Genomic DNA, 13,901 nt, shown 5'->3' with positions numbered 1-13,901 from the left:
ATTTGGAGTACTGTGAGCAGTTTTGCTCTCCTTTCTTCAGAAAAAAAAGATTATTTCATTGGAGGCAGTTCAGAGAAGGTTCACTAGGTTGATCCCTGGCATGGAGGGATTGTCTTATGAGCAAGGTTCAAGCAGGTTAGGATTCTACTTACTGGAATTAAGAGTGAGAGATGATATCATGGAGGCATACAGGATTTCTAAGAGGCCTGACAAGGTAAATGCTGAGAGGACGTTTCCCCTTAGAGGAGATTCGAGGACCAAAGGACGTAGTCTCAGCATAAAGGGGCACCAAATCAAGACTGAGATGAGGAGAATTTCTCCTTTCAGAGAGTTGAGTGTCCTAGCCCCACAGCTCTGTGTGGCAAGGAGTTCCAAACCCTGCGTGTACATTTTAAGACTGAAGTATATACATTTGTGATCAGTGGGGAAATCAAAGGTAATGAGAAATTGCAGGGAAGTGGATGTGAGATATTTTGGATCAGCTGTGATCCTATTCATTGGAGTAGAGTCAAAGGGTGGATGACCCACCCTTCCTTGGAGACTTTGGTCTTCATTCAAAAACATTTAATCAGAAAAATCTAAAGATCAGAACTTCTTTTATTAGTCTGAAATTTATAGATTTCCAATCAAAACCTTTCTAATTTTCAGAAAACTGGAAAAAAAAGTGAAATAAAATACTGACTTTTAGCTACAATCAGTGCATATGTTACCTTCTACAATTTGAAGTAGAACTTCCTACAATAAACATTTGAATTATACAAGAGCGGCAAGAGCCTTTGGAAGAACAGATGAATATTAGTCTCTCTTTTAATACGACCAAGCCACTGAACTCAAACTTCAAGAAACATTCCTGTACACAAAAGTTGAGTGCACACAGCTGGAACCGCAAGAAGAAAGCACACAACAAATATTTAGAATGCTTGCAGTTGGGTTTGGCTAGCAAGGAAACAATCCAATATTGCGTGTTTTCTCCAACATAAAAACTCCAGCTGAAATATGCAGGTCAGAGCTCTCTCAATCTCCAGATGGCTTTTTATGGAAAAAAGTTTGAACACTGGAAATAAATCACTTTGTATGAGCTAGTAGGCAAATATTAGTGCAATACCCAGAGAGATTTTGTCCGATATAGATTACTCTCCTGTCCGGTGTTCAAAGAGATTGAGAAAATTATTAAAAAGACAAGATTCCAATTATTGCTTGCCGTTGCTCGTAAGCCCAAGTATATGCAGCATGATTATATGCTTCAGGTATGAACAACACCAAATTTGCAGAGATGACTATGTATGGCAAATGCGGACTAAAGGAAATCCCGCTGAATTGAGCTTTAACTGAATTGTGTAAGTTGTTCACAGGATTAATAGAACTAATTGAGACAGAAGGACATGTACAATGGAGAAGAATCAACTATAGCTTTAGATTCTGACTTCTGAGTCATCTGAGTATAAAGTACTTCAAGATATTTGTAGTTTATTAATATGTGTGAAATCATAAGCAAAAATTTCTGAAACAAATGATCAGGGATTTTTTTCGAAAAGGTCAGAAATGTGAATGCACTGGGCAGAAAACAAGTCAGAACACCAGTATGGCTACACTCCATTTACTGGATTATTGAAGTTTTATGCATTGAATATACCAAAGTGAAAAAAGAATTTTGTTGCCCATTTGAAGACACCAGAAACTTAACTAATGCACCTACAAATCAAATGCACACAAAATCAAACCTCAGTTATTGCGTTCAAGTATAAACATTCAGTAGAAAACACATTCTACAATATCCAGTAGATCGTTTAAAAGTACTTCAGAGCACTGTGATAAATTACCAACAAAAAGCTAAGAAAAAAAATAATTAAAAGTAAGACTTTAAAAAGAGTTGGCATTTTATCATCTTGCAAAGCAATAGTCTGACAGACAATCCCTGAACTGTATGAAAACCACCCTGTAGAATCCCTTCCAAATAGAAATAAGAACTGTCAGAATTTTTATTTCTAAGTTTAACAGGTTAATGTTTATTGCTGTAACTTTCAATTAAAATCATTAAGAGCTTTAAACCACTTGGGACTAATAAAGCTATGTTCTTTAATCATGCGTTGGTATGGTGCTGGCAATTATGCTTTTTTTGCTGGCAAGTATTTTTAAGTATGACCACTACATGTAACACTTTGAAAAAATAATTCACCTGTGCAACAAAAGATGCTTAGTGCTATTTCCCAAAGGTTCTTATCTGTTTAAATGTATTATCGCTTTCATAGGTGTAAGTCACAAAATTGGTGTCTTGCATTATTCTTGTGAGAAAGGATCTTCATTACAAAGATACCAAGATCTGAAAAACCATATTACCAGATTTTTAATTAAAACAACACGCGGCAATTAACCGATGATTTGATCATGCCACTGATTTTGCTGGACATAAAAATAAAATGTTACAGAAGTCGGTTTTACAATAGATGTATTTTTGATCTTGTTCCTCGGTGAAAAGCAATAACTTGCGCCCAAAGATACTGCATATACTCGAGTAATAGTCGATCTCTTATAAACGTTGACCTCCTATTTTTGGCTAAATAACCTGGAATTTTTCATATATCTCATGTAAATGTCAACCCTAGTTCTTTACAGATAACAGATCAGTTATCAATTTATGAGTCAGTGTGCAGGCTGTCACATCCTGCTCCAGTATTCCAGTCTGCCAGTTGGTCTGTTCTGCTCCTGGTCTTCCAGTCTGCTGCCTATTGTGCCCCCCCTGGATTTTCAGAATTACCATAATTCATTGTTTTATCTTCTTTATTCATTTGGAGATCAATTGGGCTTCTGCTAATGATATGGTATGAATTTTGATGGGCATAAATTTCAGCCCCTCAAAAATAGTATCCATGTAATAGCTGACCCCATAAATTTAACCCTAAAATGTAGTCAAAAAAAATTCAACTATTACTCCAGTATATACGGTAATCTGAAAATGCCAACCACAAGATTATATCAGGAGCTTTTACTTTCTGGCATCACCACACCTAGAATAAGTAGTGGAGATGAGTCTGTTTTTATTCCACTGCCCAAAACAGGTCATCATTGGTATTGGATCTGCTCAGCTCAAGAATTTTCAAGGGGACCTCCAGCTTGGAAGCAGTCACCAACAGAAGGTTCTTTAAAGAAATGTATATTTAAATATTCCTCTAGGACATCTTTACCAACTTTGCTGCCTCTGAAAGGTCAATCAAGCTCCTCACCCTCCGACTTTCCATTTCACTCATTCTCTGCCATGCTGGACTCTCAATGTTCCCAAGGTGACATACTAAACCAGCCAATTCTTATAACTAAATATCTGGTGTTTGATTATTTGTAAGTGTTCTCTATCTGCAGCAGGAATATCTCTTGCATGTTGTGGTTATTTGTATTTGGAAACTGCCAAGAAATGTGCAGGGAGAAAATACCAAGGGTGAAGCACCTGAACTAACTTTTTATAAATTCTCAGCCTTCTTGGTTTAATTCTTGCCAGAACAAGACCAGATATTTGATGTCCATAATTAATGCTATAGACTACAGTATATCTTTTCAAACCAAAATGATCGATGAATAGGGGACAATAATAATTTTTGTGAAATGAAATGAAGAGTTAAATCAATCCAAACAGATTTAATCAGTGCAACATTTCTATTTATTTTCTGAACTCAGGTCAGTTAATTTATCATGCATGTTCTGCAGATTACACTCAGTGAAACTATTTCCAATAATTGTGAATCAGTTGCTTTAACTTCAAAATGATAGCAGCTCAAAATATTAAAGACTTGATGAAAACAATGGCAAAGGTACAACTATAAAATATGCAGCAACCTCCAGAGATTTCTGAGTTCAGACAGATAAACATGAATAGCCAGAGCATGCTGTTTAAGATGCATTGTCAACTGTGGAAAAGAACAGCACACTGTTTTGTAATTTAAGTGTATCAGCTGGAGTGATGTTCCTGTACTTGCATCACAAATAGAAATTAAACTTGCCACAGACCATTAGAGCTCATCCATCCTAGTCTAAGTATCCTTTAAAATTGTATGGTAACTCTTTATAACTCTTATACAATCTTCCGTTCCTTTCACAGTCCATTTGTCTGAAGTCTTATTCGTTTACTGATAGATGTATACTCATTTATTAGTTATTCTTGATATATTGTACAACAATCTTTCTTTCCCTTTCTTTATTTCAGTTTCTGGGCCTGAATTGACATTGAGATCACTGTTTAAATCTACTCTTCCTGTTTCTGCCTGCACTGCTCAATAATGATTCTTCGAGTCTACTAGAGATACACACTGACTTGCCCTGTTAACCTCGTTCCAAGACACCCAATCATCAGTACATCATGCTCAGATGACCTGTCTACAGATGTAAAGCAAAACAACTAAATCTATGGGCAAATATAAGGCTACAAAATGCTGGTCACAGCAAATCAAGCCTATTATATTAACTGCAACAGAAAAAACAATATTGTTCACAGAAATATATATTTAATGACATTCATTTAGATTGAACTTTAGCAAAATTATATCTAACAATATAAAAAAGTTCAAAACTAGAAGAAATAAAGTAAAGCATTGTATTTCTAAATGACTATATATGTATCTACGTCTGGATTTCAAATAAATGGGTTAACTTATTCCCATCAGTATGATCTCATTCTGCAGGAAGTTCAAAGGGTTATCACAACAAATGCTGCCATTAAAGCTTCTCCTCCTCACTTTCAGGCAGTTGTAAAACAATCAAGAATTATAAGGTGCTTTTACAGGGAGAAATAAACCAGATTAAATATTGTGCAAGTGATATTTGGCAGTTTTCACTAATAGTCAGAATGACCTTTTGAACATATGAGTAACAATAATGCAATGTTAGAAACAACTTCTTTATACCAGCAGTAAAATACATAACCACAAACTATCAGAAGAGTGGGAAATCTAATCAGCTTTCCCAAAGATTTAATGAAATTTAAATTATGTGCTGCTGGATTCAAACACTGGCTGAAACGATGATAAAGTTATCAATGCATTTTTTAGCTGTCTGAAACATACAGGTCAGTCAAGAGTGAATAAGTGCAAAGATGCCAACTTACTCATAATACTCCGCAGCTGGTGTAATTTTATATTTGGAATATTTGCTTCCATTTCCCAGGACTGAGGCATTGAGTAGCTTTGGGTCAGTACAGTTGCGACTGTTCCAATGATTATTGCAATGAACCCATGGAAGGTCAGATGTAAATGAAGAGAAGAGATAGTACAGGGACCAGGCTATAATGACGTTATAGTAGAAGCCAACGTATAGGGCTATAAGAATCACAGCATAGCCCACACCTAAAAGAAAAATAATAGACATTTCAATTGTGCCATTAAATTCATAAATCACTAAGATATAAAAAGGTAAGTGTCCCTCTTCCTCTTTCTCCAGCAAAAAGATCAAAAGGACTCAAAGTTTATGCAGTCCATGTGAATTTCAGCAAGGCTTTTTCAAGGTATAACATGGGAGGCTGACGAAGACAGTAACAACCCATGTGATCCAAGGCAATTTGGCAAATTAGAATCAAAATTGGCTTCGTGACAAGATGCAGAAAACAATGTTCAAACTTGTTTCTGTAACTGGAAGCCTATGTCCATTAACACAGAATAAACAAGGAGTAGAAATCCTTAAACTATGGGACAAGATTGACATGCAGGTCAGACAGTGGCAGATGAGGTTTAATCCTGAAAAGTGAGATACAACGCATTTTGGGAGGACTAACAGGGGAGTACAACACTGAAGGGTGGGACCCAAGGAAGTATAGAGGATCAAACGGATCTTGGTGCGAGTCCACACAGTCTTGAATTCAGCAGAACTATGGGGTTGGGGAGGTGAGATGCCTTTGGAAGGCATGACTGGTCATTATCAGTTGAGACATTGAATACTGATTAGGGATAGTCAACATAGCTTTGTGCATGTGAAATCATGTCTCACAAACTTGATTGAGTTTTTTGAAGAAGTTAACAAAGATGATTGATGAGGGCAGAGCAGTAGATGTGATCTATATGAACTTCAGTAAGACGTTTGACAAGGTTCCCCATGGGAGACTGATTAGCAAGGTTAGATCTCATGGAATAAAGGGAGAACGAGCCATTTGGATATAGAACTGGCTCAAAGGTAGAAGACAGAGGGTAGTGGTGGAGGGTTGTTTTTCAGACTGAGACCTGTGACCAGTGGAGTGCCACAAGGATCAGTGCTGGGTCCTCTACTTTTTGTTATTTACATAAATGATTTGGATGCGAGCATAAGAGGTACAGTTAATAAGTTTGCAGATGACACCAAAATTGGAGGTGTAGTGGACAGCGAAGAGGGTTACCTCAGATTTCAACAGGATCTGGACCAGATGGGCCAATGGGCTGAGAATTGGCAGATGGAGTTTAATTCAGATAAATGTGAGGTGCTGCATTTTGGAAAAGCAAATCTTAGCAGGACTTATACACTTAATGGTAAGGTCCTCGGGAGTGTTGCTGAACAAAGAGACCTTGGAATGCAGGTTCATTGCTCCTTGAAAATGGAGTCGCAGGTAGATAGGATAGTGAAGATGGCGTTTGGTATGCTTTCCTTTATTGGTCAGAGTATTGAGTACAGGAGTTGGGAGGTCATGTTGTGGCTGTACAGGACATTGGATAGGCCACTATTGGAATATTGCATGCAATTCTGGTCTCCTTCCTATCGGAAAGATGTTGTGAAATTTGAAAGGGTTCAGAAAAGATTTACAAGGATGTTGCCAGGGTTGGTGGATTTGAGTTATAGGGAGAGACTGTGACTGTTTTCCCTGGAGTGTCGGAGGCTGAGGGGTGACCTTACAGAGATTTACAAAATTATGAGGGGCATGGATAGGGTAAAGAGGCAAAGTCTTTTCCCTGGGGTCGGGGAGTCCAGAACTAGAGGGTGTAGGTTTAGGGTGAGAGGGGAAAGATATAAAAGAGACATGATTTCACACAGAGAGTGGTGCGTGTATGGAATGAGCTGCCAGAGGATATGGTGGAGGCTGGTACAGTTATAACATTTAAGAGGCATTTGGATGGATATATGAATAGGAAGGGTTTGGAGGGATATGGGTCGGGTGCTGGCAGGTGGGACTAGATTGGGTTGGGATATCTGGTCAGTGTGGACCAAAGGGTCTGTTTCCATGCTGTACATCTCTATGACTCTATGACTCAATGACAAGAGCAAGGGGTTATGGTGGAGTAATTTATGTTAGTTAAGGCATAGTTGGGGCAACTGTGTGCATTTCTGGTCACTACAGTATATAATTGGGCTAGAGTTCACATTGTATGAAGATGTGATTGTGTGGAAGAGACTCACCAGCATGTTACCTGGGCTGAAGCAATTCAACTCGAAGAGAGACTGATAGGAAACCAATCACCTTTCGAGCCAAACACAGCTGAGGAGCGAGGGGGAGGCAGGGGGAGGGTTAGGGGGTGGAGAATGTGATCAAGTTCTACAAAATTATGATGGCCATTGGTAGGGTTGTTAGGAAGGGACCTTTCCCCCTTCAGAAAGAACTAATAACTGGGTGCACAGATTTAAGGTGTGAAACAGAGGGTTAAGAAGGTATTTAAGGAAAAATGCTTTCACCAAGAGAGTGATGGGTATCTGGAACTCATTGCTTAAAAGAGTGATAGAGTCAGTAACCACCCCAACATTTAAGAAGTATTTAGATGAATACTTGAAAAGTCATAGTATACAAGGCTTAAGACCACGTACTGGGAAATGGGACTAGAATTGATAGTGCAGTCCCAATGGGCCAAAGGTCTCTTCCCATGCTGGAGTAGTCTATGACTCGAAATAGATTAGGGTTTCTGAAAATCAAATACCATTTGCTGGAGAAAATGGTGCTTAATAGTTTTAATCTTTCAAACAATACTCTAAAAAGACAGTTGTGAAATGTACTTTCTCACATTATATGTAGCAAGTTCATTGTGATATTATAATGTTCGAATAAAAAGTGAGGTCTGCAGATGCTGGAGATCAGAGCTGAAAATGTGTTGCTGGTTAAAGCACAGCAGGTTAGGCAGCATCCAAGGAACAGGAAATTCGACGTTTCGGGCCAGAGCCCTTCATCAGGAAGAAGGGCCCTCCTGATGAAGGGCTCTGGCCCGAAACGTCGAATTTTCTGTTCCTTGGATGCTGCCTAACCTGCTGTGCTTTAACCAGCAACACATTTTCAGCGCAGATATTATAATGTTGCAAATTATTTTACTGTTGACCACAAAGAACAAGACCCATAAAGATTAAAAGGCACTGCAGCAACGTTACTTATGCATTCTAATTAGTGAAAGTACAATAGGTTACATATCCTGGGACGGGACAAGATATACAACTTATAAGGGGTATGTTGTGGGAGAGAGTTGGTCTCCAATCTACAGTCATTTCTGCAGATATGGAAATAAGTGGCACTGTCATAGCAACAAAATAAAAATATCAAGAGCTTGAGGAGTGCATCTTTGGTATCATTCCCTCAATCTTCTGAGCTATCAACAGTACTATGAAAGCTGCAATGAAACAGCTCATCACATCTTTGCAAATGTCCTTTTCCTAAAAAGACTTTATTCTTACCTCTTATTAAATTCCCCCCTCCCCCGCAGGTTTTAGCATATGGATCTACATCAGTCACAAAATCGATGAACTCAACACAGAGTGAAGATTAAAACCAAGATCTATCTAATTTGCGCACTTAAACTAGTCAGTTGGCCTGAAAAGTTAACTTTTTTCAGTCTTCACAAGTGCTGCTGGCCTGAATAATTACAGTTTTGTCATATTATAATCATTGAATACACTTGCTTTTTATTACAGTATTTAAATTATTCTTTCTTCCTGGAATCAAAATGAGCTGGAAGATGTGGTGTTGATGGAAAGGAAAGCTTTCTCTGCTTTATGCAAACTAAGTGCTCCAACTCCCAGGCACTGAGGAGAATTCAAATAACTGGTGTGGATTTTTCTATCACGCATGGTTAGCATTCTTCCTCAAAGTTACTTCACTGAAGCAAAATGTCATGGGCTGTCTCTGCAGCCACTATAAGGTCTCATGCAGAGAGAGGGAGAAATTTGGGTCCATTATACTTTAGAAAATGACTTGAGTGTACAAGCTAGGAACAAGACTACGGCATTGGCTGCAAGTGAAATTTGCAAATGTTTGGAGGTTCATCAGCAATAAACGTGTCAAGTAACATTCCTTGTAAGGAATTCATATCTTCTCATAATTTATACAAAGCCGTGTGTAAAATCCATACATGAGCAATGTATTAAGCATTATTTATTTTTCAGAGAGTTAAAGAATTCCTGTTCCATATGTAGCTGTGAAGGCCAAAGAAAGGGAAGAATAATTTAACTTCCAAACATCACTGGAACTGCCATAGTGTTAAGGGTTTATATGGAGAGGAATTTGTTAAGTGGGTACAAGAAAATTTTCTGATTCAGTATGTCAACATACCTAGTAGGGCTCACCACCAGATGCCTGGAGGAAGAAAGCCTCATCTTCTGCCTCGGAACACTTCAACCCCAGGGCATCAATGTGGATTTCAATAGCTTCCTCATTTCCCCTTCCCCCACCTCATCCTAGCTTCAGACTTCCAACTCAGCACTGTCCCCATGACTTGTCCGGACTTGTCCGACCTGCCTATCTCCTTTTCCACCTATCCACTCCACCCTCTCCTCCCTGACCTATCACCTTCATCTCCTCCCCCACTCACCCATTGTATTCTATGCTACTCTCTCCCCACCCCCACCCTCCCCTAGCTTATCTCTCCATGCTTCTGGCTCTCTGCCTTTATTCCTGATGAAGGGCTTTTGCCCGAAACGTCGATTTCACTGCTCGTTGGATGCTGCCTGAACTGCTGTACTCTTCCAGCACCACTGATCCAGAAGGTGCAAAACTTGACCTACTCTTGGGAAATAAGGCAGGGCAGGTGACTGAGATGTCGGGGGGAGCACTTTGGGGCCAGTGACCATAATTCTATTCGTTTTAAAATAGTGATGGAAAAGAACAGACCAGATCTAAAAGTTGATGTTCTAAATTGGAGAAAGGCTAATTTTGATGGCATTAGGCAAGAACTTTCAAAAGCTGATTGAGAGCTGTTTGCAGGTAAAGGGACAGCTGGAAAATGGGAAGCCTTCAGAATTGAGATAACAAGAATTCAGAGAAAGTATATTCCTGTCAGGGTGAGTAGGTGTAGGGAATGCTGGATGACTAAAGAAATTAAGGGTTTGATTAAGAAAATGAAGGAAGCATATGTCAGGTATAGACAGGATAGATCCAGTGAATCCTTAGAGTATAAAGGAAGTAGGAGTATACTTAAGAGGGAAATCAGAAGGGCAAAAAGTGGACATGAGATAGCTTTGGCAAATAGAGTTAAGGAGAATCCAAAGGGTTTTTACAAATACTTGAAGGACAAAAACTATGGAGAGAATAGGGCTCCTCAAAGATCAGCAAGGTGGCCTTTGTGTGGAGCCGCAGGAGATTGAGGAGATACTAAATGAATATGTTGCATCGGTGTTGACTGTGATAAAGGACGTGGAAGATATAGACTGTAGGGAAATAGATGGTGATATCTTGCAAAATGTCCAAATTACAGAGTAGGAAGTGCTGCATGTCTTGAAATGCATAAAAGTGGATACTACTCCAGGACCTAATCAACTGCATCTCAGGAACTCTGTAGGAAGCTAGGGAAGTAATTGCTGGGCCTTTTGCTGAGATATTTGTATCATCGATAGTCACAGGTGAGGTGCAGAAGACTGGAGATTGGCTAATGTGGTGCTAATATTTAAGAATAGTTGTAAGGACAAGCCAGGAAACGATAACCGGTGAGCCTGACGTCAGTGGTGGGCAAGTTGTTGGAGGGAATCTTGAGGGACATGATGTACACGTATTTGGAAAGGCAAGGACTGATTAGGGATAGTCAACATGGCTTTTAGCATGGGAAATCATGTCTCACAAACTTGATTGAGTTTTTTGAAGAAGCAAAAAAGAGGCTTGATGAGGACAGAATGGTAAACGTGATCTATATGTACTTCAGTATGACATTCGACAAGGTTCCCTATGGGAGACTGGTTAGTAAAGTTAGATCTTATGGAATACAGAGTGAACTAGCCATTTGGATACAGAACTGGCTCAAAGGTAGAAGACAGAGAGTGCTGGTGGAGGGTTGTTTTTCAGACTGGAGGCCTGTCACCAGTGGAGTGCAACAAGGGTCAGTGCTGCGTCCACTACTTTTCATCATTTATATAAATGATCGTATCTTTGGAGTCCTGAAGGGAGAGGGTGACCAGCCTCAAGTCGTTGTCCATGTAGGTACCAGTAACATAGGGAGAAAGGGATTTAAGGAGGGTTTCAGGGAGCTACGGTGAAAGCTGAGAGCTAGAACAACTACAGTTGTTATCTCTGGTTTGTTATCCATGCCATATGGTAGCGAGGCAAGGAATAGGGAAAGATTGGTGGGCGGCACGGTGGCGCAGTGGTTAGCACTGCTGCCTCACAGCGCCTGAGACCCGGGTTCAATTCCCGCCTCAGGCGACTGACTGTGTGGAGTTTGCACGTTCTCCCCGTGTCTGCGTGGGTTTTCTCTGGGTGCTCCGGTTTCCTCCCACAGTCCAAAGGTGTGCGGGTCAGGTGAATTGGCTATGCTAAATTGCCCGTAGTGTTAGGTAAAGGGTAAACATAGGGGTATGGGTGGGTTGCGCTTCAGCGGGTCGGTGTGGACTTGTTGGGCCAAAAGGCTGTTTCCACACTGTAATGTAATGTAATCTAATCTAACATCAGCTAAACACGTGGCTGCAAGGATGGTGGAGGAGGGAGGATTTCAGGCTTTTGGATAGTTGGGGCTCATTCTGGGGAAGGTGGGACTTGTACAAACAAATCGGTCTACACTTGAACCAGAGTGGTACTAATATCCTAGGTGGGAAATTTGCTGGTGCTATTCAGGTGGGTTTAAACTAGCTCAGCAGGGGGTTGGGAACCGAAGGTGTAGCTACAATGAACAGGAAGATGAGAGTAGGAAGGACAGGGACAGGATTTCAGGGTCACAGGAATGTACAGCAAACTGGTTTGAAATGTGTCTACTTCAACGCCAGAAGTATCCGAAATAAAGTAGGTGAGCTTGCAGCATGGATAGGTACCTGGGACTTCGATGTTGTGGCCATTTTGAAGACATGGATAGACCAGGGTGAGGAATGAGCATTGCAGGTTCCAGGATTTAGATCTTTCATTAAAAACAGGCAAGGAGGTAAAAGAGATGGAGGTGTGGCCTTGTTAGTCAAGGATAGTATAACGGTGGCTGAGAGAATTTTTGATGAGGACTTGTCTACTGAGAGAGTGTGGGCTGAGGTTAGAAACAGAAGAGGAGAGGTCACACTGCTTGGAGTTTTTTATAGGTCTCCGCAGAGTTCCAGGGAGGTGCAAGAGAGGATTAGCAAACTTATTGAGTCGGAGTGAAAGGAACAGGGTGGCCATCATGGGGGACTTTAACTTCCCCAACATTGACTGGAAATGTTATAGCTCTAGTGCGTCGGATGGATCAGTTTTTGTCCAATGTGTGCAGTAGGTTTTCCTGACACAGGATGTTGAAGGGCTGACAAGAGGGGAGGCCACACTGGATCTGGTGCTTGGTAATGAACCAGGCCAGGTGTTTGATTTACTTGTTGGTGAGCACTTTGGAGAGAGTGACCATAATTCAGTTACATTTAGTTTAGCGATGGAAAGGAATAGATACATGCCACAGGTCAAGAGTTATTGATGGGGGAAGGGCAATAATAATGCAATTAGGCAAGAATTAGGATGCATAGAATGGGGTAGCAAAATGCAGGGGATGCAGACTATTGAAATGTGGAGCTGGTTTCAGGAACAGATATTGTGTGTCCTTGATAGGAATGTGCCTGTCAGGCAGGGAGGAAGTGATAAGGTAAGGGAACTGTGGTTTACTACAGAAATTGCATCTCTTGTTAAGAAGAAGGAGGAGGCTTATGTGTTGATGAGGCAAGATGGTACAGATGTGGCGATGGAGAGTTCCAGATCGGCTAGGAAGGATTTAAAGAGAGAGTTAAGAAGAGCAAAGAGAGGACACTAGCAGCCTTTAGCAAATAAAATAAAGGAGAACTCTAAAGCTTTCTATAGGTATGTGAGGAATAAAAGGATGATTAGGGTAGGAATAAGGCCAGTCAAAGACAGAAATGGGAAGTTGAGTGTGGACCCTGCAGAGATCAGAGAGGTGCTAAATGAACATTTCTCATCGGTGTTCACTCAGGAAAAGGAGAATATTTGTAGGGAGAAGAATGATGTACGAGCTATTAGACTAGAAAGAATCGAGGTTTGTTATGCACAGGTGTCATCAATTCTAGAAGGACTGAAAGTAGACAAGTCCCCTGGGCTGGATGGGATTTATCCGAGGATTCTCTGGGAAGCTAGAGGGGAGATAGCAGAGCCTTTGGCTTGGATATTTGAGTCATTATTGTCTACAGGTTTAGTACCTGAGGACTGGAGGATTGCAAATGTTGTGTCCTTGTTCAAGAAGGGCAGCAGAGATGACCCAGGTATTTATAGACCAGTGAGCCTTACTTTTGTTGTAGGAAAGGTCTGGGAAAGGATTATAAGAGATAATATTTATAATCATCTAGCAAGCAACAATTTGATTTCAGATAGTCGACATGGTTTCCTCAAGGGCAGGTTGTGTCTCACAAACCTCCTTAAGTTTTTTGAGAAGGTAACCAAGCAAGTAGATGAGAGTAGGGCAGTTGATGTGGTATACATGGACTTCAGTAAAGCCTTTGATAAGGTTCCACATGGTAGGTTGCTGGAGTAAATGCAGAGGCATGGGATTGAGGGTGATTTAGTGGTTTGGATTAGAACCTGGCTTTCTGAAAGAAGGCAGCGAGTG

At 40.4% G+C, this 13,901-nt stretch overlaps 1 protein-coding gene across 1 annotated transcript in view; it reads right to left on the bottom strand.

Moving 5' to 3' along the window:
• Positions 1–13,901, bottom strand: part of slc6a2 (solute carrier family 6 member 2) — a 180,699-nt gene that overhangs the window by 153,712 nt on the left and 13,086 nt on the right. Inside the window, exon 3 of the mRNA XM_060838138.1 lies at positions 5,090–5,327. Within this exon, the coding sequence (XP_060694121.1) occupies positions 5,090–5,327 (238 nt within the window). The remainder of the gene's footprint in view (positions 1–5,089; positions 5,328–13,901) is intronic.

This window comes from Hemiscyllium ocellatum, chromosome 17 (genome assembly GCF_020745735.1).
Source record: "Hemiscyllium ocellatum isolate sHemOce1 chromosome 17, sHemOce1.pat.X.cur, whole genome shotgun sequence".
Classification (NCBI taxonomy): Eukaryota; Metazoa; Chordata; class Chondrichthyes; order Orectolobiformes; family Hemiscylliidae; genus Hemiscyllium; species Hemiscyllium ocellatum.
The sequence above is the reverse complement of the archived record's forward strand: the minus strand, read 5'-3'. Positions and strand labels throughout refer to the sequence as shown.